Raw genomic sequence first — 26,352 nt, 5'->3', positions numbered from 1 at the left:
TTCCCTCTACGTGGATTTGGCCCACGATAATAGCCTTAATTTACCCAAAATAATTATTTATGTGGAAATTGGAAAATGCCCAAATCCGAGTCATTTACCTACCAAACAAAACAAACCATTGGACTAATCAAGTAACAAATTCAAAAGCCCATGAATACAATTGTAAGTAGAAACTTTTATCCGAATCTTATATCTATATCTATATCTATATCTATATCTATATTCCAATCTAATTTTTCTTAATTTCTTAATAATACTTCGCTTACTTTTTTATCAAAATAAAAAATAAATAACAAAATTTCTTGTTTAGATCTCAACATTTTGTGTACTAAAATACTCTCGTACAAATTCTTAAACTCTCTAAAATACCCCTATCTTTTAGTTAAATAATCTTGAATTATAAAACACACACTAGTTAAAAGAGAAATTTATTGTTTCTACCTTTTAAGCTTTTAACTTTTAAGCTTTTTCCTTTATCTTTTCCATTCAGCCTAAAACTTAGAACACTATGTCTATCTCATTTTAAACATTATTCCATGTTACCTTATCTCTTTCTTTAAAAAAAAAAAAAAAACAAATACACAGTTATTTATATATCACTTTTAAACATTATAACACTAAATCAAAAATAAATAAATAAAAAAGAGTATTATTGCATGGACAAAGTGTGTGTAATAAGTCTAGTTGTGTAAATAAGCCAATTGGGGCAGAGTGGGTGATAATTCATTGATGCCCACACCATCTGCAAGTGGTAATACTTGGGGCAAGTTTGGTAAACTATAATAAACGTCGAAATGTAGTAGTTATTCTTAAGGAATAGTTATCATGTTGTTTGGTTGTAGATTTATTATGGGGGAGGGAAAAGACAGACAAGCCATGTTCCATATAAATTTTGAAAAACACAATCAGAATGAAATTTTGGAATTTTGACCCTCCTAGGACAAAGTTAGCAAGCAGACACTGTGGAACCAAGGGAAACCAACTGTGACCATGTAATTACCAACTTGCTCTGCCTGGCAGACTTAAACTTACAACTGAGAAGAAATTTAGCAGATTGATGCAAATATTCGTTCTGCTAGATAAAAAAAGCTACTTTAACAAAAGTATGTCTCAGGTCTTTGCTGTCATATATGCATTTGAAGTCCAAATAGAGAGCACATAAAAGACCCAGAAGAAAACTTGAAACTGCATTGAACATCATGTGCAGAATGATAAGCATTAACTTCAGTCTCCAAATAGCATTGTGGATGACAGGATGAGACACCGAGTGCATCTTCCTTCTTTAAAATCCAAAATTTCTTATGCTATGAGTGAAAACTTGGCTAAAACCTGTCAGTTCAGAGAAGGGAGGAAAATCAAAGGAAAAACAAAAAAGAAGAGGGAGAATGAATGAATAGAAACATCATACATTCAAAAATGCATGGAAGGCATATTTAAAGAATAATAACATAAGAAAATCAAACAAAGCACCGTAAAATATCATTTTATTTCCTTTACTAATAAATGGATAAACAAACCATGAATTATGATGCAGTATATATTACGCAGTGAATACAGTAATTCAGAAGAAGGTTTGAGAAACTCATGCAAGTAACCTTATGCTTTGGTGCTGAACAGTAGCATGTCTCAAACGTCAGACGACATGCAAATTAAAGTCAATAGAATAATCAATTTCATAAATAAATATGCTTCACAAAGATATCATGAAGACATTTATACGATAACATAAAACTGACATGGAAGATGAACAAATTCAACTAAAGCCATGCATAATTTTGAATGAAGTACAACCAAATGGAATTAGCACCTCTCCTTTGATGTTGAAAAAAATTTATGTCATTAAGCTATCACGGAGAAAAACGCAGAAACAGGGCCTTATACATACTAGGAACAAAGCCCTGATGACCTAAATTAGAATCCCATATAAATCAGACCTTGTCATTCTGCCATAATATGTCACATTTTTATATTATGTCGGTCATATATGCATTTTCTTGAATCCAATTAAGACCAAACCTTGAATAAACAAATAAATTAGAGTAGACCTCAAAATAAGTACGAGCATTTGGTTGAATTGGAAAACTCAGCAAAAGTAGGCTAGGCACTTGAGATCTAGCCTGGTCCACCAATTCATTCAAAACCAGGTAGATTACCTAGTTATGGGCTGCAGACAGGTGAATCACCTAGACCATCAGGCAAACCCCAAGTTAATCTCTAAATCTCTGTGTTCTCAAAACAGGTTTCTTGTTCCTTGATAAGTTCCAAATAGTTTTGTTGGTAAAATAGGATTTTGGGTCAAATGCAAAAACATCCTCTAAATCGTCTAATTTGAAATTAGAATCCCCTGAACTTTGAGAATTACCAAAATTGATCATTCTATCTAAATTTTCATCTGTGTGTGTGTGTGTGTGTGTGTGTGTTCTGAACTGTTTATAGCCTCCCACTCCTACCTCTATGGACAACATCCTAAAGAAGGCTGCAACGACCAATCACTTGTAAGCCATAGAAAATTTCAGGAAACCACCAGTCAGGCTTTGATTCTGACATTATACTGTGCCTACATATTAAGGTAACTGGTCTTGTGCCTTAATTGCATGAAAATTAGGTAACTCAGAATCCTTGCCTATTTCCTTTGTGACCAATGGTTTTCCTTTTATAGCCACATCCTAATGCTAAACTCAATGCCATCAGAGTTGGAAAATGTTAGGGCAATTTAGCAATACTTCTAAATCCCCAATCCCCCACCCCCGCTTCTCTCTCTCCCGCCCCGATGGCCACCGTCACCAAATACTTCTTTACTCAACATATCTATCACTATATAAGCAAATATTTGGCTCTTTAAAGCCTGGAGTTGGTTAAACCCTAGGTGACTTATCCATAATCACCAAGGATACTCTGGCTTTCTAGAAATAATATTTTGCTTTACACTTTACCCTAAACATTGATAGATCCATGTCTGCAGGTGTTTCCCGTGGAGATAGTTGGCTTTCATCAGCCACCACGGACTTCTTTGTTACAGTGCCAAAAATCCCATAGATCTGATCATGTACATAATTTACTCTTGAGGCTTCAACCTTATCAAACACCACTCCATTTATTAAGTATGCAAATCCCAGCAAATCACTAGCTAATACAACAAAACATTAACAAAGAACAGATGGAGTGAACCCCTTAGCCTGATATCCTACAACTGATTAATGATAAATTATTTCCTCAAAAAACTAACAGAAGTACGTAAATATCTAGTTAACTCCAATAATCATAAATACCAATGACATGGCTAATCAGCTACATGACTCTTATGCACCATTCTTTGCCAGCACAAACAATAGTAATTAGACAAAAATCACAATTCCAATGGACATCAAATCACAATTACACTAGCATCCAGCTGGCATTAGATTGTCTAATGCTACTTCAATTTCCAAAGGCAAAGACCATACGGTGAATATTCCCTTCCTTTCATCAATCACTTTCACATACGCTACTCGTACATTTGGAGCAAAATCATCCATTGTGCTTGGAACTACAAATGCATTTTTTTTTATAGATACAATTCATATGAATACGATAGAATTTTCAACCTAAGGCATCCCCTCCATGATGATTGACACCAATTGGTTTTTGGTATAGGTGAGGTTTGAACACTATATCTATATGTATTGCTCGACGACAGATTTTATCAATTAGGTTAACTAGAACCCACTGGAATTGCAAATACATGTGAATACTACAAAAAGATTAAAAGCCCTATGACAAACATCACATCAACACACACCCCAACCATATAACCCCATTGGCACATGCACCATAGCCACCCAATCATCAACATCATCCCAACAAACACCAAATGGTATTAACTGCTGTCAGCAAAAATCAGCAGAATCACCCAAATCCCTATCTCTTCATTGCATCCATTTCCAGTACTGCCACACTACTCTGTTCCACCAAACCCAACATTACTTTACCAAAATATCTGATCGATACTGATAACACAGTATAAAGCCTATTTTTCATTATCATTGCAGCTTCCAAAAAACAAACATAGGTAGCTTTATCAAGTTACAAAAAGTGAAAACAGCAAGCAGGTTCTCATTTCTAACACCCAAAACAACATCATCACTAAACTAAACCAACCAAACACAAAACCAAGAAAATCCCAAAACAGCTTATACAATAAGAAACACGAGAAAAGAAAATGAAAAGGGATTTTCTCATATAAACCTTGGAGAACCAGCATTGATATTCCGATGAAGAATCCGAGCCCCGCCGGAATCGCCACCATCAATCAACTCTCTTAGCCCCAAGTTCCCAACCTTCTCTTCCTTCTCCTCCTCTTTTTCTTTCTCTTTCTCTTTCTCTTCATCAACACCACGCGACTTAACCAACAACCTTTCGAAGTAATTCCCATATATATACTCAGGCGTGTACCCATTTTCTTCATCGAAAAGCATTATATGCCCATGCCACTCCCATACCCGGTAATCCGAACCCGTTTCCTCGTGAAACCCGACACAAATATGGTGCTCACCGATAGTCACGGCCTGACCCGAGTTGGGTTTCAGAGAATCGGTCTTGCCACTAAGGATGACCCGGACGATTTCCTTTTCGAGCCTGGATTCTTCTTTGGCGAGCTGGGTTTTGCTACTACCATTCTCACCGTCGTCTTCGTCATCATCGTTGTCGTCGGAGAAATTGGCGGCTTCGAAGAGGAGGTCCTCGAGGGACTGAGAGTGGAAAGGGTTGGTGGTGGTTGTGGCGGTGGGAGGGCGGATTTGGAGGCGACCCATGAGAGTTTGGAGGAGGAGATTGTCGAAGTTGGTGGTGTTGGTGAACGACCCCATGGTGTTTGATATTTGGTCTCTGAGAAAAAAGAGTGATTGATTCTTCTTCCAAAGGGTTTTAGACTTTAGGAGGAAGAGTATTGAGGGGAGAATGGACCCGTGGGTGGGAGAATGGAGGGTTTATGATTAATATTTTTAGATTTTTGACAGGTTTGGAGATCTATTGGAGACACGTGTAAGCAAAGGATAGATATGAAAAATGGTTGCTGAGTAAGCGTTGGAATTTTGCTATAGCATATTTTTTTATCCAAGTTTTTCATAAAAAAGTTTCTAATTTTCTTTTTCATAAAAAGAAAAAAAATCTATATATTTTTTTGGAAAGGATTTTTTTTTTAAATAACAGTGAAGTCTATGATAATAATATTTTCAAGCAAATTGAATTAGAATGTTTCATAAAAACAACCAGCACAAATTCTTACTTCACAAAAAACCTAAACCAAGCTGTGTATAATAAACATCTGAACTCAAAGTGACTCTCTCCATCCACATTATTATCAAGATTTTAAATTATTAAGATTTTTAAGATTCATATGAAGGATATCATTTCATATGTGAAAGTAAGAATTTGTGCTGGTTTTTTCTTTTTATTCTAATTCAATTTGTGAAAGTGTATCAGGTTTATTAGTACCAGGCATATGGTAATCTTTTTTAAAATGAATCTAAATTATTCTTTCGATAAAGTGAAATTATTCAAGCTTTCACTATTCATAACAAAAAAAACTATTGCATATATTTATTGTTTAATTGGCAGCATTAGGAATTATTGAAAACTTTAACTGTTTACGAATATTTAATATTCATCTTCTAACTTATTATACACTCACTTTTGAGGGCTATATAAGGATGCTCCTTGGATGTATCATGCATCACCCCCAAAAAAAAAAAATTATTGTTGAGGTCCAAAATATTACAATATTGTATCAAATTCCAAAACAATACAAAGGATTGAACTCTAGGAACCATTTGGACTTTCAATGAAAAGGAAAGGCTCAAATCCATTAAAAGTCAATAGGAAGGGACCCAAGTCCATGAATGGGCAAGTTTTGGACCTCATGAAACAAAGGAAAGAAGAAGTCCAACCCAACCCTCAAGAGAGAAAATCACTGAGGAGCCCAAGAAGAAGGTTGAACCAGGATACCTGGAGATATCCAAAGACTGGGATCCTTGGGATATGCAGCATAGCCAGGTTAAGACTAAGACAACTCAAAGGGGCATGCCCAAAAACACCAATAACGAGGTTAGATATGTCCCATTAGCCATCCAATGATGCAAAAAAGGAACAGAAGACTTGGGAACCAACAACTCATGAATAAGGGTCTAGTACCTTAGGGAACCCAAGAAGATGGACTATAAAGGAAGGTGGCTGAGGATCTTTCAGGCTGATAGAAATGAATCAGCCCAATTAGGAAAAATGACAAAAAGGAAAGCAACCAAAAGGTGTGCCACAAATGTTGCTGACACAACATTGGTTCTGGTATCCAAGGCAGTAGATAAAGGGAATTAGTAGTACCCCAAAAACTCTAAGATGACACTATAAAAGAAGGAGCAATTAAGAGTGCAATTTCATTCAATAACAGTGAATCAGAGGGAAAAGATCCTTAAGAAAACTCTGTTAGAATTCAAAAAGAGAAAAGAGAGGGAAAACACTGTCCGAGATCCTGAAACAGCCACTAGAGAATACACTTAGATTCAAAGGGATTCAAACTTCGCAAGTCTTAAAGGCTTGAGGAGTCATGTAAATTTATGATTTTTGAACTTATTTGTACCTTGTAACATATCCTAGTGAGCGTGATGTATTAAAAACTTAAGAAAATAATGAAACATTCCATATCATCCTAAGGATCCCTAACAATTTATTTTACTTTTTTCTCATATGTCATTCTTTGTTGTTCCTTGCTATTCAATGCGTATATGTTTTCTATATGTTAGTATGTATGTGTTATAGGATCCACGCTTTGTAAATAACTTAGTTCGAAATCAGCCTAACTTAGCTGCGGTGATCCAAACCTAGTCCCTTAAACATAAAGAATTAGGCCAAAGATCCTTGTTTTCTACTTGGGCCTGTGTGCTATTTTTACCCACACACACACACACACACAAAAAAAAAAAAAAAAAAAAAAAAAAAAAAAAAAAAAAAAAAAAAAAAAACACACAATTATAAATACATAAAACAAAACTCATGATCACACTTGTACTCAAAATCATCATCTTGTAATCTTTCAGAATTTTTATTTCTTAACCCTTTTGTAATATTTTTAAGTATTGAAATGAATTTCAGGATGTGAAATATTATTGAAGATAATTTTTTTTTTGGGATAATTATTCAAGATAGATTCAAGTAAGTTTCCAAAGAATTATCTGGTACTGCTATTCTGTTTTGTAGCATACTTGTTTCATTATTCTTATTTCTTTGTTATCTTGACTCTATATAAATTTTTCATGAAACATAATGGATTGTAATATGATGTGTTTTCCTAAAGGGACATGAAGTTGAGTTCAACTTGAGTCTACAAATTACAGGAAATCCCTTTTGAAAGTATCTTTCAATGCAACACAAAATTGAAATTTTGGTATTTCTCTTTAAAAAATGAGAAATAAATTTGAGAATGATAAATAATGAATGATGGTTAATGGTTGTGGGAGTGCTTTTTCTTTAGCACACAGGCCCAAGGATCCTAGGCGAAATGATTATAGTTTGGTGGACTGGGCTTTGGTTCACCGCAGCTAAAGGGCTGTTTAAAAACCAAGTGGTGTACAAGACATACTTTCTACAATACATATAAACTAGCAAACGAGGATATCTATATTGAGTAACAATCAAAACAACAAAAATAATGCAAAGCAATCAGTAAATGTACAAAGTAATGGTTAGGGATCTTCAAATTAATAAGAAATACTTCATTAAAGTTTCTTTATTATGATTATAGTGTGCTCACTAAGACGTGATACAAGGTTCAAGTAAGCTCAAAAATTACAGAATTAGATAGCTATTCAAGCCTCTAAGACTTGCAAAGTATGTGCTATAGTGGCTGTTTCTAAGATACCGGCAGATGGTTTTACTAATTTCTCTGAGTTTTTCTCGACAAAGCCTTCTCAAATGATTCTTGTTCTCATTCTTGTTGCCTTCTTCATGATCCTTCCCCCCTTTTTATAGTGTTATTTTTAGGGTCCCGAGAAACTATTGATTCCCCTGTTTTGTCCCCTGGGTACCAGAGCCCGTTTTGTGTCCATCACTAAGAAGGTTGGGTTTTCCCTGTTTCTCATTTTTTTTCTTCCTTTTGGTGCTGTTTCCTCAAAAGCCCATGGCTAACTATCTATTTCGGAGTGCACTGGTTCCTGATGTCACGTTCTTCATGGTTCAGCTTTTGGTCGTCCTTCCTCTTTATCTTTTTTCTCAAATGAGCGGAATCCCACTCTGTCGGTTCGAAAGTCCTTTGCTGCTACTCCCCTTTTTATAGCCCTTCATTCTGATTCCCCGAGGTGCCGTCCACTTGCGCTGTGAGAGGTCACTCCAGGCTTTCTACTTTTTTCTTTGCTGGATCTCTAGTACCTGAGAAGGATGTATCCATCCTCTGTTTCTTGTGTTCTTTTGACTTTTCCTTTGAGATGTCTTAATCCTCTCTTGGCTGTGCTACATGCCTTAGGGATCCCAAGCCTTTTGGCAGCCTCTAGAGATCCCAACTTAGCTTTCTTTTTACGCTGGTAATTTTCCAATCTTCTGATCTGGGCTTTTTTTCTTTTTCTTCTTTCTTTTCTCATAGGCTTCCGAGCTTGTCTTTTTTCTTTATGTTTTTTGGGCTTCAAGCCTTTTGGGCTTACCACCTCTTTTCATTTTTCTATGGCCCCTTGTATTTATTTCTTTGGGCTTGGGTGCTATGATTTTTTTGACCTCAACAATGGTTATCTCTATTTTTTTTTTTTAATGAAAAATGGCAAAAAGTTTTTTGCCTTTTCTTTTTGTCTTTTTTTGCAAATAATCTAACTTTTTATTTTTTTTATTTTTTTAACCACGCTAGCTTTTAGCTTTTTGTTATGGATTTAACATAAAAATTATATATATATATATATATATATATAAATCTATAGCTAAGACTATGCAAATAAACTACTAGAAATTGTGGGGCACTCAAACGATTGTCCCAATAATTAATGTTTTGGGGATTGAAATTTTGTGAAAGTATACAAGGTACATTTGGATCATCTCCCCGAGCACATATTGAGAGTATTTAGAGAATTTGGCATTTTAATTGTGATCATATTTATGAGCATAAATTGCAAAATTCGAGCATATTACCATTCTATTCTTGTTAGACAATTTTTTCTCTAAAATTTTGGAGGTTGTAAGGGAGGAATTTGAACATAGAAAATTAGTAATTTTAGGAATTTGAGATTTATTTTTGATAAAACATTCCGTTGTTGTACTCTTTTTTCCCCCTAATAATTCGATAGTACAATAAGGGAAAAAGGATTTAAACATTAATTCTTCTAATAAAAGTGCCGGTTACAAAACGCTTGAACAAATCCTCTATGCAAGAGGTAATCAACCCAATAGTTACATTTTTCATTGCCGTATCAGTTATAACAAATGAATTTTAGACCCTTTGTATTACCTGTTCTTTGAGGAGAATCAAGGTTTGAATACCTTTATAGAGAGACTCCCACCAAACATACTTCATAGGAGGTTGGAAAACCAAAGTTTGAATACCCTTAAAGTTGTAGGCATTAGAGGGAGAAAGAGACTCCCTCTAATGTCTACCAAGTAAACTTGATACTAGGCAAATACTGATTTATTCATTTTACAAACCATTGCACCAGTTGTTTAACAAAACACATTTATTTTTTTATAATAAAAAAACTTGTGACAAATGGACTGCATGCTTGAATAATGCCAAGCATCTTACAGAGAACGGTGACAAATTGAGGACCCTAAAAAAGAATCATCACAAGCATCAATATATTCTCTAGCCAGACTAATTTTCCCTGCTCCTTTCAGATATTCATTACAACAAAATTCGTTCCGTACTTATCATCATCATCATCATGAAAAAACAATCCATTTAAAGGTTGTAGTATTAGCACACATTCCTGAAACCAATGTAAGCAGAGCAGCTACATACAGAGGTTTCTCGTAACAAAGTAAAATCTTATATAACAGCAACTTCATTATAAGTAGGAGAATCACACCCCAAGATGTATGCTTGTACAAACAGCTACCGCCTCAGGCTCTCCACTATGTAGTCTGCATAGAGGTTCCTTCACAAAGAAAGAAGATAAATGTAATCAGATGATAAGCATAATAATACATGCACATATTGGTACTAAAAAGGAATTAGAAAGAAAAAACAATTTAAGATATTCAAGATGAACGCCTAAAAGTAATTGTAAAAGCCTGGAACCTGTGTTGTCCAGGGATGGAAGTAGTGCAAAGAAAGCATAAGAAATAGATTTACAAATATATTTTTCAATTAGATCACTTGCCCAAAACTCAAACTGGAATTGGGAATATCTTCTAGATCAAAAATATTGAAGCATTTTCTTCCCTTTTGTGTATGTGTGTGTGTGTATTCATGTGTAAGAGAGACTAATTAAAGAGGAATATCGCTTACATGGAGTACTGGATTGCTTCATAGGCAGCAGAAGCAGGCAGAAAGTCATTAACTGCAACTTCCTTGTTCTCATTTTTCTTGTCTGATTATTGTATTCAGGATCAGTAACATGTCATCCATAGGATTTACATACAGCATTGGATTATGTTTGCAGATGTTCACAATTATTGTATGCTAAAAACTTACAGTCTTCAAAGAAGCGGCGTATCTCAGCCAAACGATGTGGTGGGAGATCCTTGATATCATTGATGTCTCGGTACTCAGGATCATCGGCACAAACAGCAATTATCTTGTCATCTTTCTCACCCTGTAAAAAATCAAAATTAACACTTGTTTTTTTTAAGGATAAAGACTTTCTTTTGGGTCTCAGATTATTTACCTGATCGATCATAGGCATGAGGCCTATAGCTCTAGCCCGAAGAAAGCATCCAGGAAGAACTGGCTCCTGTCAATATTTGTAAAGCCAAGATATATCAGGCAGGTTTACAACTCTCTACAATTAAACCATTGTTTTGAAGGCCATTTGTGGGGTTCAGTTCATCGTTCAGGTTCAATGCTATATACACATACAAACATATATAAACATGACTGTATGTAGGAAGATACATGAGATTGTTAAAGTAGACAGCTCTACATAATCCAATCAATGTAGATACATTAGACTGTTAAAGTAGACAGGTATACATAATCTAATCGATGTAAGTTCAGGTCAAGTTTGAATGCCTTGGACAAACAAGCCAATTAGATGACATTAAGTGCTTTCAAGCATACATGTATAATTCCCAAAAACACGTGCATGCAAGGATAAAAAGGAGTGAAATTTTAAAATTTGCAAAGAGATATGCATACCTGCATAATAACCAAGACATCCATGGGGTCATTGTCCTCGCAAAGAGTACGAGGAATGAAACCATAGTTGTGGGGATACACAACAGATGAGTAGAGCACACGATCGACCTGTAAATATATGTACCATTTAGAAATCCACTAACATATATGAGGAGACCAAGGAAAGAGACTTAACTCGCATCATTACCTTAATCAATCCAGTTTTCTTGTCAAGTTCATATTTCACCTTGCTTCCTTTCGATATCTCAACTACCTGCATAAATTAGCCATCAACCAATAAAAGATTCTAGTCAAAATGCTGAATTTATAACAATTTTTCGCTAAATATCATGTAAAATATTCACTTATTCTTCTGAAATGTAATAACAATTCTAACAGCCAAAAGCTGTAACTGTACAGAAAGTAATATAAAACTGCATATTCAAAGAAACGTGCAAGATGGTATTTTCTGGGGCAGATTAGTTAAAGGAAAAAAAAAAAAAAAAACCAACGACATTACAGTTCTGGAAAATTATAGATTTAGTCTGACTAGTCTAAACAAGTTACTTCTTCCAAATCCATAGTCATGAATAAACAGTTTTCTTTAGATAAGGTAGCTAAATTTTGCAGATTATGTCATACAGTGCTGCACAGAACAATGGCACAAATATAAAGGACATATCTTTATATGTTGATTTGCAAACCACCCCAAAATTACACGAGAGGAACCACATCCACAAATCACATGGCAGGAGTTGCAAATTTGTGGCTAATGTGGCTCCAAGGTTTAGTGCATTTTTAAAGTATCCAATTCAGTACTAGTTAAAAAAAGCTTCTCTAATAATGAGAGATTAAAATTACAGGGTACTAATAGTTGGACTAAAATCCAATAATATCTAGCAAACTAAGTATGATGTATTCACTTTCTCTTTTTTTAGAAGTTCTTTCTGACACTTTCCTAACAAACAAGTGGCCCCAGAAGTTACGCAGCATTCATATGTTTGACCATACAATTCTTGGTCCACTTCGCAAAGTTTCCTCAGAACCTAGGGGGCCATATGATTTGTTTAGAAAAAAGGAACTCCCATTCTAAACAAGAACCAAATGCATTGATGTTCCGAAACATAGGTGATATAGCGTGTCAGTAATAACAAGACAGGTTTGTCCAACTTTTTGGTTATGGCTAGATCTGTGTAAAATATATGATAATCATAAATTACTATTTACACATGCAAACCTTAGAATCAGTTCTCAAGCAATCACAAGCCAGAACAACTTATACAACGAGCAAATGAACAAATGATGATAATGTTTTGGTATTCTTACAGCGTTGAATACGGTTGGAGCTCCAGGTCCTGTTCGAAACGAAAACATAGGTTTGCCACATTGATTAGTGACAAAAAATAACAGTTAAGCATTAACTACAAACGGTTTACTATGACATTGCATACCTATCTCAAGATCATGCCAAGGATGAGCAGCAACAGACCTCCTCGTCATGGATGAAAGAATCCTCTCATTAAGAGGAGCATGTGGGGCGTAATGAGCATCGTGGTTTTTGTTCGGGGTTTCAATTGGTGGAACCATGACTGCAGGCTGAAAGTGCATACAGAGATATTTCAAAAAAACGCAGCTAGTACTTTTGTCACAAACCCAATAAATAATGTATCTTCAAGTAACAATTTCTCAAACTAAATCAAAACGAGAATCTTCATTTAGTTCTGCTCACATTATACGCAACTTTCTGATTAGTTGGAATTAGCAATATAGAGAGACGCTTAATTGTGTCTCATAAAGACATTTGTACCAAACAAAGATACCCATTTATCAACTTTTTATGTATTAATTAAGGGTCCCAATTGCTAAACGTCAACTACAAGATTACCATATGAAACGATAACGTTTATTAGACGTTTACCGTGTCAACTAAAAGTAACATCAACCAGAAGCTACCATAAAAAACTATTAAAAAAAAAAAGATTTTTTTTATTAAAAAAATTAAAAATCTTCTACAAAGACAAGCACAAACATGACAGAAACAGTTCCGGCTTTGAAATTCGTCACAAAGATTTTGGCATTATTTGGCTAACAGGTTACAAATTACTTTTCTAAAATTTTAAATTTTAATACAAAAATCAGACAAATTTAAATTAATAAATGCCCTAAAGCTTCTCGATCCAAATAGATATTGAGGTGAATATCTAATTAGAAGAAGAAGAAAAAATTTCAGTTTCTTCGTACTTAAAAAACGCACAGACAAAGCAATTTCATTTTGAAACGTATCAGGAAAAATGAACTGTAAGGAAAATAAATTCATCCACAAAATCAGTCTCAGATCTGCCAAAAATGGCTAAAAAAGATTCATCAAGAGTTTCCTTCAACAATCGCTGGGATATAAAAGTAAAAATACCGTTTAAAAAAATCAAAACAAAGATTCGGAAAAATCAAAAGCAAAAATCCACTCGTTCTTTCTTTCGTAATAAGAAACGCTCACACAATAACACACAGAGAGCACTGTTGCATGCATCACACGCAACGAAAAAAAAGACGAAAAATTTGGATCCACGAGACCACGACCAAAACAAAAATCAAAAGGCAAGAGCATGAAGTTTACGGCAAAAAAAGCCGATCTGTGAAACGTACCTCCACTATTTCAACTGTTAACTGAGGATCCAGCTCGTACAAATGAAGCTACGAGAAAAGGCACAGATCTCGACAAAAATAGAGAAAGAGAATGAGAGAATGGGAAAGAGAGGATGCAACTTGCAAGACCTAGAAAATGGGAATAGCGTTTAAGTAGAGAAAGAAAGAAAGGAGGAGCTGTGCGGTACGCGTTCCCGCTCTCGTTTCTGTTTCCCCATTTAAAGGGACCTAAATGGAAAAGACAAATAAATAAAAGAAAAAAAGAGAAAATGGAAAATTCTTACGTTTCAACAAACAGTGAAATGCTTATGGAATCCGTATATTCTGCGAGAAAACGAATATATCGTGGCACCAGCTGTTAGAAGACGGTGGGGGGTACGTGTCGTTTTTTGATTGGGTAGTTGAGACTTTGGCTGGGTCCCACTTAGTTCCTAACGGTCGTGCGGTGCAGTCTTGGTCCGCTGCGTTATCGTTAGTCTGGACGTTGGGAAGTCTATCGTCTCGGTTACCGTTTATTTTTGAAACCAAAAAAAAAAAAAAAATGTCTATTTTATGATATTATAAAAAATGGTAATAGTAGTACCTTACATTGATTGTGTTTGGTGATGGGGATGAAGTGTGAGTCGGTGTACCCCATTCGCTGTGGGGTTTCGGTTATTGTGCAGCTGTATTGTTGACACGTTAGCTTGAATCTGCAGCATACTATGTGGCAGCGACTCATTAACACGTTGGACCTCATTTGCGTTATCCACTCGCGTAGAGAAGAATTTGCATTTTTTGTAATTTCGGGTAACTTTATTTATTCAAAGGTAAGACAAAGAGAAATATAGATTAGTTTCCTTTGTGGAACTTTAGATATACTTCTATGTTAGAACCAGATTTTCTCTTGGTTTATATGATAAAAATGATACAAAAATCGATTCAAGCAAAAAGTTTATAGATAAAATTTTGCTGCCAAATGGACATTTATTTCTTTCTTTCTTTTTTTTTTTCCTTCTCAAATTTTTTTTTCTTTTTTGGGAGGGACTCAAAACTTAAAAAGAGCATATAGAAAAAATGTGATATCAATTATACATATAATTTTGATAATTTAAAACTTTTTTTTTTGATACCGTAGATTTTAATTGATGGCCATTGACATTATAATTATTTGTCATTTACTATTTTTCCAAAACACCAATTGATTTTTTAATGTAAATAGAACTCAAAATCACATTTCTTGTTCTATCGTAGAAATTTTACCATTTAAACTAAATAAAACTCCTACGTGTTTAAAATTGCCAAGTCAATTGTAGATAAGAATAAAATAAAATAAAAGCTGACAACTGACTTAGCAATTTTAAACATTTATTTTTTTCAAACAAAAGCCACATATTTAAAAGATAGTTTTAACTTATGGCATTCACTCTTAATAATTTTTTTTTTCATCAACTGATTTTTTTTTTTTTTTTTTTTGTGTAAGTTAAGATCAACCTCAGATCTTTTATTCAATACAGTGACAATTTCATGATTTTTTTCTAGAGGGGTCAATAGTGTCAAAGCTATAAATTTATTGTGGAAGAAGTAAAACATAAAATGATTATTTTTTTTTTATATACAACTTTCATATTATATAAAATAATTTAAAATAGTATTCTAAATACAATTTAGTATACAAACTGTATTGTACAATAGCCTTAAAAATTATTAATAGTTTAAAGATTGATAAGACAACAACCATTTAATGCATAAGTAAATATAATTAAATAACTAATTAAACATTTTTGTCAAATTAATAATAATTTATTATATTTAGATGTACTAACAATTAAAAAAATGATAAAGAAGAACGGTAACACACATAAGATTTGGTCTGGGAGTAAATGTGGAACTAAGAAAAAAAATAGTATTTGATATAAGTTTTTGCTTTTGAAGTGTACGACTTTTTAACCTTACACATGGTCATTCTCTTGGAATTGGAGCAAGCACTAAAAAACTTCTTGGACTTAGAAATCTATAAAGCACTTATCAACCAACTTGATTAGATAGAAAGAAAATATAGAAGGGGGAAAGAGTGATAAAGAGAATGAGGAAAAAAGTAAACCACTAGAATGGTTCTTCCTTACTTTGGGGCCAGTAGAACTAGTGCCAAGAGAACCTTGGTATTTACCTATAACCAACGAAAAATAATGTTGTCATTTTGCACTACCCGCACGAAATGAAATAATGCTTGTTCGTCCAGCAAGAATGAGGGGCTTCCCTTACTCGAGCTCCCAACACCCGTGGAGTCCATTGCCCACAAACCCAGTTCTACTTATATCGCCACGCGCATCACAAGTAAGCCAATCATAAAGTCCTCAAGAATGGGAAAGCCGACCAGAAGACTATTCCATAACCGACTCTTGTTGCCAAATTAAGGGGGTTCTTAGGAGTTTCCTATTCATCCGCCACGTTGATTTTTCCTTCTTTTATGAAATCTTGGATTTTTTGCTTCAATTCAAAGTCTAGCTTGTACCCGTTGCATGGCCCCATCCCCCCTCATTGGGGACCTAACAAAATTCTACCAATTCCTTCCTCCCCCACCCCCTAGATACCTACATACTTTTCAAACAAGGCTTGTTGCCTTTTAGTAGTCAAGAAATGAGACCTCGTCAACTACTTAGTTTTTTGGACAAAAAGAAAGCACAACAACCTTGATCTGCAGCTTTTGTTCTGCTTGACATCATTTCCCTCTACTCTAAGTATTCCGAAGCATGTTCCTCCTTTCGTGGTTCTTTAGGTGCATTATTCACCAAGCTCGAAGGCAATGCACCTTTGAGTGGTGTACTTCTTTTCTCATGAAGAAGAAAAATGCAAGGAAAAATAGTTTTATTCCGCCATCAACTATATAGTAAGGAGAAATTATAGAGTCCTCTGGTGGACCATGTCACTTATTCATCATTCCACTAAAAAACTTCCACTTGTTTAAAATTGTTGAGCCAGTAATTAATTTCTGTTTAAAAAAAAATTTCTAACTAACAATTTTAAACATGTGGAATTTTTTTAGTGGAATGGTGAACCACATCACTTATCCACCATATAGATCTTATAATTTCTCATATAGTAAGCCAGAGTTAGATAAGGTTTATTTATTTTAAAACGAATGAGCATTTTTAAGAGTAGTGTTATTGCACAACACCTTCACAACAAAATTCATATGACAAATTGTTAAAGGTATGTAAAAAAGTGATGTCAATTGTGGGTAAAGATAAAATCACTTATAACTTGCCACTTAACCTTTATTTTAAAATTATTATAAAAATATTGTGAAAGTAGCACAAAATTAAGCATATTCAAGCTTATTTAAGCTAGATTTAAACAAAATTTATGCTCAGTGTGTTAAAAAAAATTAAAAAATTTCATATATAAATTTTTTTTTTTTTTTGCCCAAGTCAAGGGGTTCATTTGAACCCTTTGGCTGACTGTAGAGCCGCTCTTGATTCAATAACAATACACTTTACTAATTAAGCTAACTTGAACCAACATAAAGCTACATAATTTACACATGAAGCAAATAGTCTCTCTCTCTAAATTAAGGGATTCGTCATTACTTTAAAATAAAAATACTATCTCCATAACATTTTTCACAACACTTTCACAATAAATCCTATGTTGTAGGTTATTAGAGGTCGTTATTGGTAGGTAAAAAAAAAATACTAATTTTTCAGTAGTAAATTCAAATTAGAACCAATTATAACTTACTAGATATAATTAATTGTGAAAATTTTGTAAAAGTAGTCATTCTCTTAATTTTTTTGAAAACTATTCATTCTCTTAATTTAATAATGATTAATTATGGAATATTTTTTATGCGGAAAATATATTCGTTCTCACTAGTCACTACACTCCATCGCACAATTCACATGATTACAAAAATAAAAATAAAAATTAGGTAGAAAGTCAAAATGGGCATGGCAGCTCAAAAAAGGTTAAGTGTAATTGCGTCCACACGTAATTTTAGGGTTAGCGGGAGCTGGCGGAAGAAGTGGCGTTGAAGTAAGCTCGACCAATAAATTCGCACGGCATCAATTCCTCTTCTATCTTAGCATGTGATCCCTGTGGGAATGCCTATCCAATCCATTCAATCACTCTGTCTGTGCCACCAAAAAAAGTTTTATTATATTTGACTTGCCGAGCTAAAACCTACCAGTCTTCTTTGAAATATTAAATTCTTTATTGTGCTCGACTTTTGTAAGTTTAGACAGTTCTTCGGGACATAAAAACCGTTGTTGTTGTTTTGGTCACGTCTGGACGTTGAATTTTCATCATTGTGTTACTGTTATCTGACCAGGACAATTGGGTCGAAACAATTCCTGAAGGAACGTGACTTCTTCAACTTAATGGGAGGACTAATGGAGTCTTCATGACTATAACCAGTTCTTATTCTTTGTTTTATTACTATGTTTTTCCTCTCTCTCTCTCTCTCATTATGAATCTGGGCCATGTTTTGAAATTCCATTTAGAATTGAAAGCATGTTGTCAATGTAAGGATCTATTGGGGATTTTTTTTTTGACTAAAAATAATATAGATAAAAGTAAAAATTAGTTGAAATAATATATTGAGACTTATGAATAATATCAAAAAATATAGCGGAACTATAAATAGTAGCAAAAATAAGTTGAAACTTAAAACAAATCAGCTTTTTAATTTAGAACCAAACGCACACTAATAGTGTCAATTTCAAGATGATTACGTTTTATTATTAAGCTAAAACATCAATTAGTTTGCAATAAAGCTAATTAAAATTAGTTTTTTATTTTTCTGAAATGGCTGTCTTAATTGTCAAAAAATAAATGGTTGTCTTAGCCACAGGCTATATATAAAAACTTTGCCATAATAGCAAAATTTGGGATTGGAGATATATCATTTATAGTAAATTCAGAAAATTAATATGAGGTCGTTAATTGTATTGATGATAATGGATAACATTTTCAAATGGTTTGTGTACTTTCCGAAAATATGCAAAATAATTGAAAGGAAGAGGAATTGAATAAGAATAACAGTAATTAATTTTCAACTTTTCATCCCATCTGTTTGTAATTAATTTACTTTCATAGTCTTACCGAGTTACACTGTTATTAAACCCAGCCTGGGCAGTCAAATCGGTTTGGGTCATCAATTGCATCGGATGTGCATAAGACCCTATCAAAACTGGTAAAATTCGAAGGGTTTTAAGCAAACTGTGTGACCCAGTTGGGTTTTAATAACTTTATTGGGTTTGTGAAGTGTGTAAATTTACGTTAATAGGTCCATCCCAATGACTCATTTACTGTTTAATGTGTAATAATATGAAGTTTGTTTAGTATGCAAGCTCAAATAGCAGTTGTCAATGTTTAAACACTGAAAATTGTGGGCAAAATAAAAATAAAAATGTGTTTGGTAAGAGTATTTGATCAACCGTGTTTCAATCACAGTTTTCAATTTAAGGTATTTAGTTTAAACATTGTATTTTCACTATTTTGAGAACACATTCAGAGTAGTTTTTTTGTATTATAAGTACTTTAAACACATATTTTCACATCATTTTAAACAATAATACTAGAACACCGCTACTAAACATGCCCATATAATTTAAATAAAAGAAAACCTAAATAAATAATGCACTTCTCAATTTTACGTAGCCAGTTAGCACGTAAATATGAGTATATGAGTATATATTATATAATTTACTGCTTAAACCTTCTTTTCTCTTCTTTTATTTACATTGCTTGTGCTTTTAAATTTTTTTTTTTCTCTTCTTTTGTTTATGTAGTTTAAGATTTGCCTTTTTTTTTTTTTTTTTTTTTTTTACTATACAAAATTTTAGGACATGTAACAAAGTTTTATTTAGCAAAAACTTTGTTGCAATCTTATGAAATTCATTTATTTTGCTTGTGACTTTTATAGAAGTTCTAATGCTATTGCTTATGAAACCTTCATTTTGAATTATAATGGAAAGTTTAATTTAGGCATTTTTTTAAAAAATTTTCATATTTATGTTATGACTCTCAAACTTACTTTTATATATTTAATTTTTAAATTCTTTTTATTTGACCATGCAACCGTTGTCTATTGACCCTTTGGTTGAACCAATGACCCAGTGACCCACTTATAGACCAGGTTAGTGGCCAATCTAGGTTTAATAACTATGCTTATGATTTGCTCATTATAACAACATTTTTGTTATTTGTAATGGCAATTTAATGTCCATTATTCCATTTGGCACCACGAAGTAAGTTCAAATCATAATTCAAAAACCAAAAAAAAAAAAAAAAAATCATAATAGCGTATTACATATGTAAGGACCAGATTTGAGCTCCCAGCCCACTATGTGGATGGACTTAGGCCCAAAAAGCCCAAAAACAATGAATTTGTAGAGAGTGGGTTGGAAAATTAGGTTTTAGTTAATCAAACGAACATTGGGAGGGATTCAGATGATAAGAAAATGAAAAGAAAAAGGGTTATATTGAAGAAAAATTGTCATTGGCAAAGTCCGAGGAAGTCTATTCTTATATATTATTCTCAAGTCCGATTACAAGTTTGGTTCTTGAATGCTATATTGTTTTTTCTCCCTCCCTTAATCTGGTGCCTCCCTATACTTTTATACTCTCTTCACTTTTCATCTCCACCTTCCACCTGTGTGCTAGATGGTTAGTGCTGATACTTGTCCCATCAGCACTTTCCGCAAGTCCTCATGTAGTAGTTGTAATGCTGAAATACATTGTTCAGGTATCACTTCTATATCAATGTGGCAAGGGAGTTAGCTGCAATGCATTTAATGCAGAGGTAGTAGCTTTCTCCCTATATATTTTGGGACTCCTCCTTATTTGATATCTCTGCAATGCTTGTCCGCCCCAGCTGAATTTCTAGGGTTGTCACCCTTGCTGTCAAACCATCTTTCAGGACCTCGGCCTAGTCTAGCCGAGGATTTTTTCATCCTCGGCACACTCTCCAGAGCTATTATGACCAAATCCCACCTTTCTATTTTTCAACACAGTCTCTTCTGATGAAGGCCTCTCCTCCTCGGGTGGGTCCTTGTCCTCGGCTTGGGCCACAAGCCCAATATACGGGTAGATAATGAACCTCAAGGCCCAAGGGCCTTACAACATATACAATACATATTGAGTTATTATTAAAATTAAGAATTTTCTCCAATTTATGGAAAAGAGAAATGATTTATTTCATAATTAAGAATTTATTATTATATCTAACAAGATATATGGTATTGTCTCATTTAAAAATCACATATTTACGATGATTATATAAATTTTAGATAACTCACATCACATCTAAAATAGTATATGCCTCACAATTTACCCAACCAATCCTAGAAAACTTCCACATCAACTCAATCAGGTCATGCAAAATTGTGAAAAATAGAATTCTAGCAACATTAATTGTAGATCCTATTCATATGCAAATATTTTTTTTTTAATATTTTCTCTACTCAGAGAGAGAGAGAGAGAGAGAAAGAGACAACGCTATTACTAATGCTTTAAGGGGTTCAAATGAACCCCTCAACTTGATAAAAAAAATTATGTGTATAGAATAGTATTTTATTAGTTTAATCTACCTTTAAAAATATCTCTACACACTCTAACATAGGATCAGTTCAACCCAAAACTAAACAACACAAATCATGTTACATGTATGTGTATTGTTATCATGCTAGTGTTTCTTCATACATTTGATTGGTTAAATAGAAACATAGTGTATTATTTATATATTTATATATGTATGGATGTGTATGGCTCTTTGGGTCAATAATTAATAAAATGTATATGGGTTAACTTTTGTCATTTAGATTAAGAAGTATTTATAGAAACAATAGCAAATAGATAATGACAATTACATAAAAATACAAAACATTATACAAACTTTACAGAATAAAATGGTTACACTTATCCACATTGACAATAAATAGTGAAAACTCATTATGATGTCAAAATATGAAAACTCGTAGAAGGAAATAGTAATATGTCATGTATTTGTGTATTTTTTTTTTTTTTTTTTGTCGACAACTCGATATATTCAAGTAATATAATATATATATATTAAATTTTTTTTAATTTAAGTGTCTTAATGACCCACTTGAAAAGAAATCCTAGAGCCACCACTTGAAGGGGGGGGGGGAGAAAGAAAGAGAGAGAAATAAGTAATTGATAAATAAATAATATTTTGATGATATATAGTGTAAAATATATAATCCAAAGTTGATGTTTTTGAAAAGTATTTATGTAAAAAAATTATTTATATGATAAAATAGACAATAATTTACACAAGCTGAAACAACTGTTATTAGGATTTTTGTTATAGTGCATTGTTCATTGCCCAAACCACTATTTTATTATTTGTTGTATCCTGGTAACCTAACATAAATAAAATTGGGTGTTTTAAAAAGTGAGATAAATTATTTTAAAAAAAAATGAATGAAGAAATCATATTTGAATGAAATAGGATTTATAATAGAGAATCCGATATGGGTATTTTGAGAAGTGATTAGCTAAAATATGAAAAATTAAGTTTTTATCCTAAAATAAGGAGAAAAATGTAAGGAAGTCGATGCCAATGCTCTTAGTTCATTAAAACTAAGGGTGTACAATCAATCTACCGATTTACGGGTTTCATTTTTAAGGTTTGATGAGTTGGATTTGGATTGTTATATATATATATATATATGAATTATGCTAACGAGTGCCTTTAGGGCAATGGTTAACAATTCATTTTAAGAAGATTTTGACACCATATTTATGGGAAATGAAAAAATTGTCAAAACATTAATTACTTTTTTTTTTTCATCAAAATTTTCTTTAAATGGGTTGTTAACTATTACCCTAAGAGTATCCATTAGCATTTCCATATATATATATATATATATATATATTGCTGTGGGTTAGGTTTTAGTGCAGGTCAGTAGATTCACAAAATCGCCTAACTTAACCTGACATACCTACGTTTAATATATATTTTAATTATACTTTATATATGTCTTTGTTGGTTACTCTATTGCCCTTCTCTCTAATGTAAAATATAATCAAGTTCCTATCTATATTTTCTTGTTTTGAGTTTCAACCAAAGTGATCGATACCGTACCGATACGTATACCGATATCGAAACGCCAACGTTTTGTACCGGTTTAAATACCAGTTGTACTGGCCATGTATCGGCCATATCGGCCGATTTCTGGCATTATCAGCCAGTACTAAGCGTACCAGCTGTTACAAAAAGAGAAAAAAAAAACTTTTTTAAAAAAAATTTATTTTAGTTTTGTATTTTTTGAATTTTTGTAAGGGTAGAATAGTAACTTATTTACATTAACTCATTAATAGTATTTGTTTTCTTAGTATACAATGAACAATTAAGCTTTCTATTTTTTATATTATGTTTTTCTTTTTCTTTTAATTGATGCTAAAGTATACCAGTTGTACTGGCCATGTATCGGCCATATCGGCCGATTTCTGGCATTATCAGCCAGTACTAAGCGTACCAGCTGTTACAAAAAGAGAAAAAAAAAACTTTTTTAAAAAAAATTTATTTTAGTTTTGTATTTTTTGAATTTTTGTAAGGGTAGAATAGTAACTTATTTACATTAACTCATTAATAGTATTTGTTTTCTTAGTATACAATGAACAATTAAGCTTTCTATTTTTTATATTATGTTTTTCTTTTTCTTTTAATTGATGCTAAAGTATAAAATCATGAATAATTTGTTTTGAATTGAGGTAGTGTTTTATGGTAAACTTTTATATTTATTATAATATTTATACACACACACATACATACATACATACATACATATATATATATAAATATAAAAATAACGGTAAACCCAAAACAATACACCAATATTGACCGGTACTAAAATATATTATTCTACTGGTCAAATTGGTAGAGTGTCTAGTACGAGATTGACTATCTTGGTTTCAACTTAGTCATTTATTAAAAAAAAAAAAACTCAATCCTATATTAAAAAATAATAAAATTCAACTTAATCTCTTAATTGTCTACTTAGAATTTTCAAACGGCAAGGGCAGTAAATAATTGTAACTATTCTATTTTATTTCTCAACTAAGCTGGGATAAAATTATTTAGTTTGATTATTTGTGTTGGTTTAATAATTCGTAGATGGTAATATGCTTAGAATTTTCGTAAGATTGTAGGGGCAATGAACACTTGTAATACTGTTGGCTATCATTCTAGAGATCCTTTTATTATTGGAATTATATAGATTATGGATAAATAGACTTTTAGTTTATAGAATCTGCTCCATAATGATTTTTTTTTATCATCAAGCTAAGAAATTAATTGATTTTTAGTATTGACGGAGACTTTACAAATAAGAGTGTGTTTGGCATCAACTTTTAGCTTTTAATTTTTATATGTAACTTTTAAAAACCTCACATTTTCTTCTGTTTTCTCACTTTTTCAAATTTTTAAGATACAAGTATATATATTATAGTACACTTTCAAAGTATTCTAAAAAAATAAAAAATAAATAAAAAAGAAAAGAAGAAGCTAGATAAGCTGTTACTTGGCTCAACGGTTGTCCTCGGTTACTTTTCAAAAAAAAAAAAAAAAAAAAATTCCCTTAGATTCTTTCCCCTACCATTAAGGAATTTCCAACCAAAGTGTACGAGAACAACTTTTTTTTTTTTTTTTTTTGGTTGCCTACCACGGTATCCGGGGCTTTGCCCCGACTAATCCGTTGGTCGACCCGGGTCGCACACCTGGCTGTGGTGGGTGAGTCTCCCAACGAGGATTTTCTGCATCCACAAGGTCTCGAAACCGAGACCTGCTTAAGCGAGAACAAGCTGCTTACCACTTGATCCCAACCCCCGTTGGTTTACGAGAACAACTTTGCTATATATATAAAAACAAATTATATCGAGTCGACCGGACTGCAAAACTGACGAAAAAAGGTTAATGCTTTTGCTGGTGCTATCTTTAGCCCTTGTATTTTTTAATATTTTATCACTACCTTCTGTCTATGATTCTTTACTGTACCTTCAATAAATAGTAAGCAAATGACCTTAATAAATTCTTAATAATGCTCATATTGTTTTTTTAATTGCCAAAATCATTCGGCAATTACACGTTGTGAGTACCCATTTATTTGGTTGAGTTTTTAAATGAGAAAAAGGTTGGAATTTTCTTTCTTATATATTCATTGCAAGCTTTGAAGCAAGGTGAGGGACCAGACTACATTAATGACCCCTTACCTACAATTTAATATGACATACGCATATCCACCATCTAGATCTAGATCCCATGTAGTTAGGAAATGATGCTTTTGGAATGAAGGAGTAATATTATAGTTATAAACTATTTTTATAAATTATTGATATGGTAAATTCTTACTAATTCTAATATGAACTGTCACTAAAATCATGTTTTTACTTACTAAAAATTATTTAGAAAAATACTTAAGTTACATCAACAATTTATAAAAATACGGTAAAATAAATACTCTTGGTGAAAGAAACCCTGGCACTCATTACATTAAATATAAGGTACAGGAGCAAATAGCCTGAAATCATGGACGTTAGATGGTGTGGGGCCCAAATAATTTATGGGCCGGGCCCGTTTACCCGTGAAGGGGGCCAGAGGCCCAAGCCAAGGAAAGGCTGTGGTCCAAGTTCGGCGGGATAACCTTAAGATTCAGCCGAGGACAGTTCTGTCCTCGGCAAACCCAAAGCCCCACCAAAGAGAGGGGCAAAAACGGCATAGGACTAAGTTTGAAAGGAAATCTAAAATATCCGGGGAAAGCTGCCCTTACTGCCATTCAATGCTCTGAACCTGACAGAGCCGCATTCTTTGGCTTTTACAACCACCCCCAACGACTTTGAGTATAGGCTGATGGGACAAGTATCAGTCTTGGAAAGGTTGACCCTATACGTGGACGAAGGACAATGAACGCAAAAAAAGATAAAAGGAAAAACAAGTAACCTAAAGAAGGGGCTGGGAAAAATGGCTAGAAACCAGAGCCTCCCAGCCCACCTCCAGGAGAAAGGCTCCAGGGGTGAAGGAAAACTTAACCTTGTATGAGCACCATGAAAAACCCACCGCCTGGCGACCAAGGCCTAGCCTTTCAAACCCACGCTCTACAAATGATATTGTTTGGGCCTTTTTACGTGCGAACCCAACACTGTTACGGTTCGTTACGAATCGTGGCCTTACAATTGGCGCCGTCTGTGGGGAAGGCTTGTGTGTTGGCATAGGCGGTAGGTCGGGATACTTCCTTTGTCATTTCTAACGGTTGGTTATAGAGTTTTAGTGTAAAATTCCGTTAGGGGCTATGCTTCTTGATTAGGGGCTACGCTTGTCAGCGTTAATCGCGCGAATGGTTCTAGGGGCTTGGCCGAGGAGCTAACTCCCCTAAAGCCAAGTTCCAGCGCAAAAAAAAAAAAAAAAAAAAAAAAAAAAAAAAAAAAAA

General features: G+C 33.4%; 2 protein-coding genes across 2 annotated transcripts; both read right to left on the bottom strand.

Annotated features, from left to right (window-relative positions):
• Nucleotides 1-879: 879 nt before the first annotated feature.
• On the bottom strand, nt 880-4,978 carry LOC115951309. Its single transcript, XM_031068502.1, has 2 exons — nt 4,225-4,978; nt 880-1,329 (listed from the first exon to the last, which is right to left on the bottom strand). The coding sequence occupies exons 1-2, from the start codon at nt 4,842-4,844 to the stop codon at nt 1,323-1,325; spliced, it is 627 nt and encodes a 208-aa protein (XP_030924362.1). The 5' UTR covers nt 4,845-4,978; the 3' UTR covers nt 880-1,322.
• Nucleotides 4,979-9,771: 4,793 nt separating this feature from the next.
• On the bottom strand, nt 9,772-14,189 carry LOC115954150 (soluble inorganic pyrophosphatase 1-like). Its single transcript, XM_031072053.1, has 9 exons — nt 13,922-14,189; nt 12,730-12,874; nt 12,605-12,633; nt 11,487-11,552; nt 11,300-11,407; nt 10,830-10,895; nt 10,637-10,757; nt 10,451-10,532; nt 9,772-10,097 (listed from the first exon to the last, which is right to left on the bottom strand). The coding sequence occupies exons 2-9, from the start codon at nt 12,863-12,865 to the stop codon at nt 10,055-10,057; spliced, it is 651 nt and encodes a 216-aa protein (XP_030927913.1). The 5' UTR covers nt 12,866-12,874; nt 13,922-14,189; the 3' UTR covers nt 9,772-10,054.
• Between the last annotated feature and the right edge of the window lie 12,163 nt (nt 14,190-26,352).

Source organism: Quercus lobata, chromosome 7 (assembly GCF_001633185.2).
Source record: "Quercus lobata isolate SW786 chromosome 7, ValleyOak3.0 Primary Assembly, whole genome shotgun sequence".
In the NCBI taxonomy this organism is placed as follows: Eukaryota; Viridiplantae; Streptophyta; class Magnoliopsida; order Fagales; family Fagaceae; genus Quercus; species Quercus lobata.
This window is presented reverse-complemented; position numbering and strand designations above follow the sequence as displayed.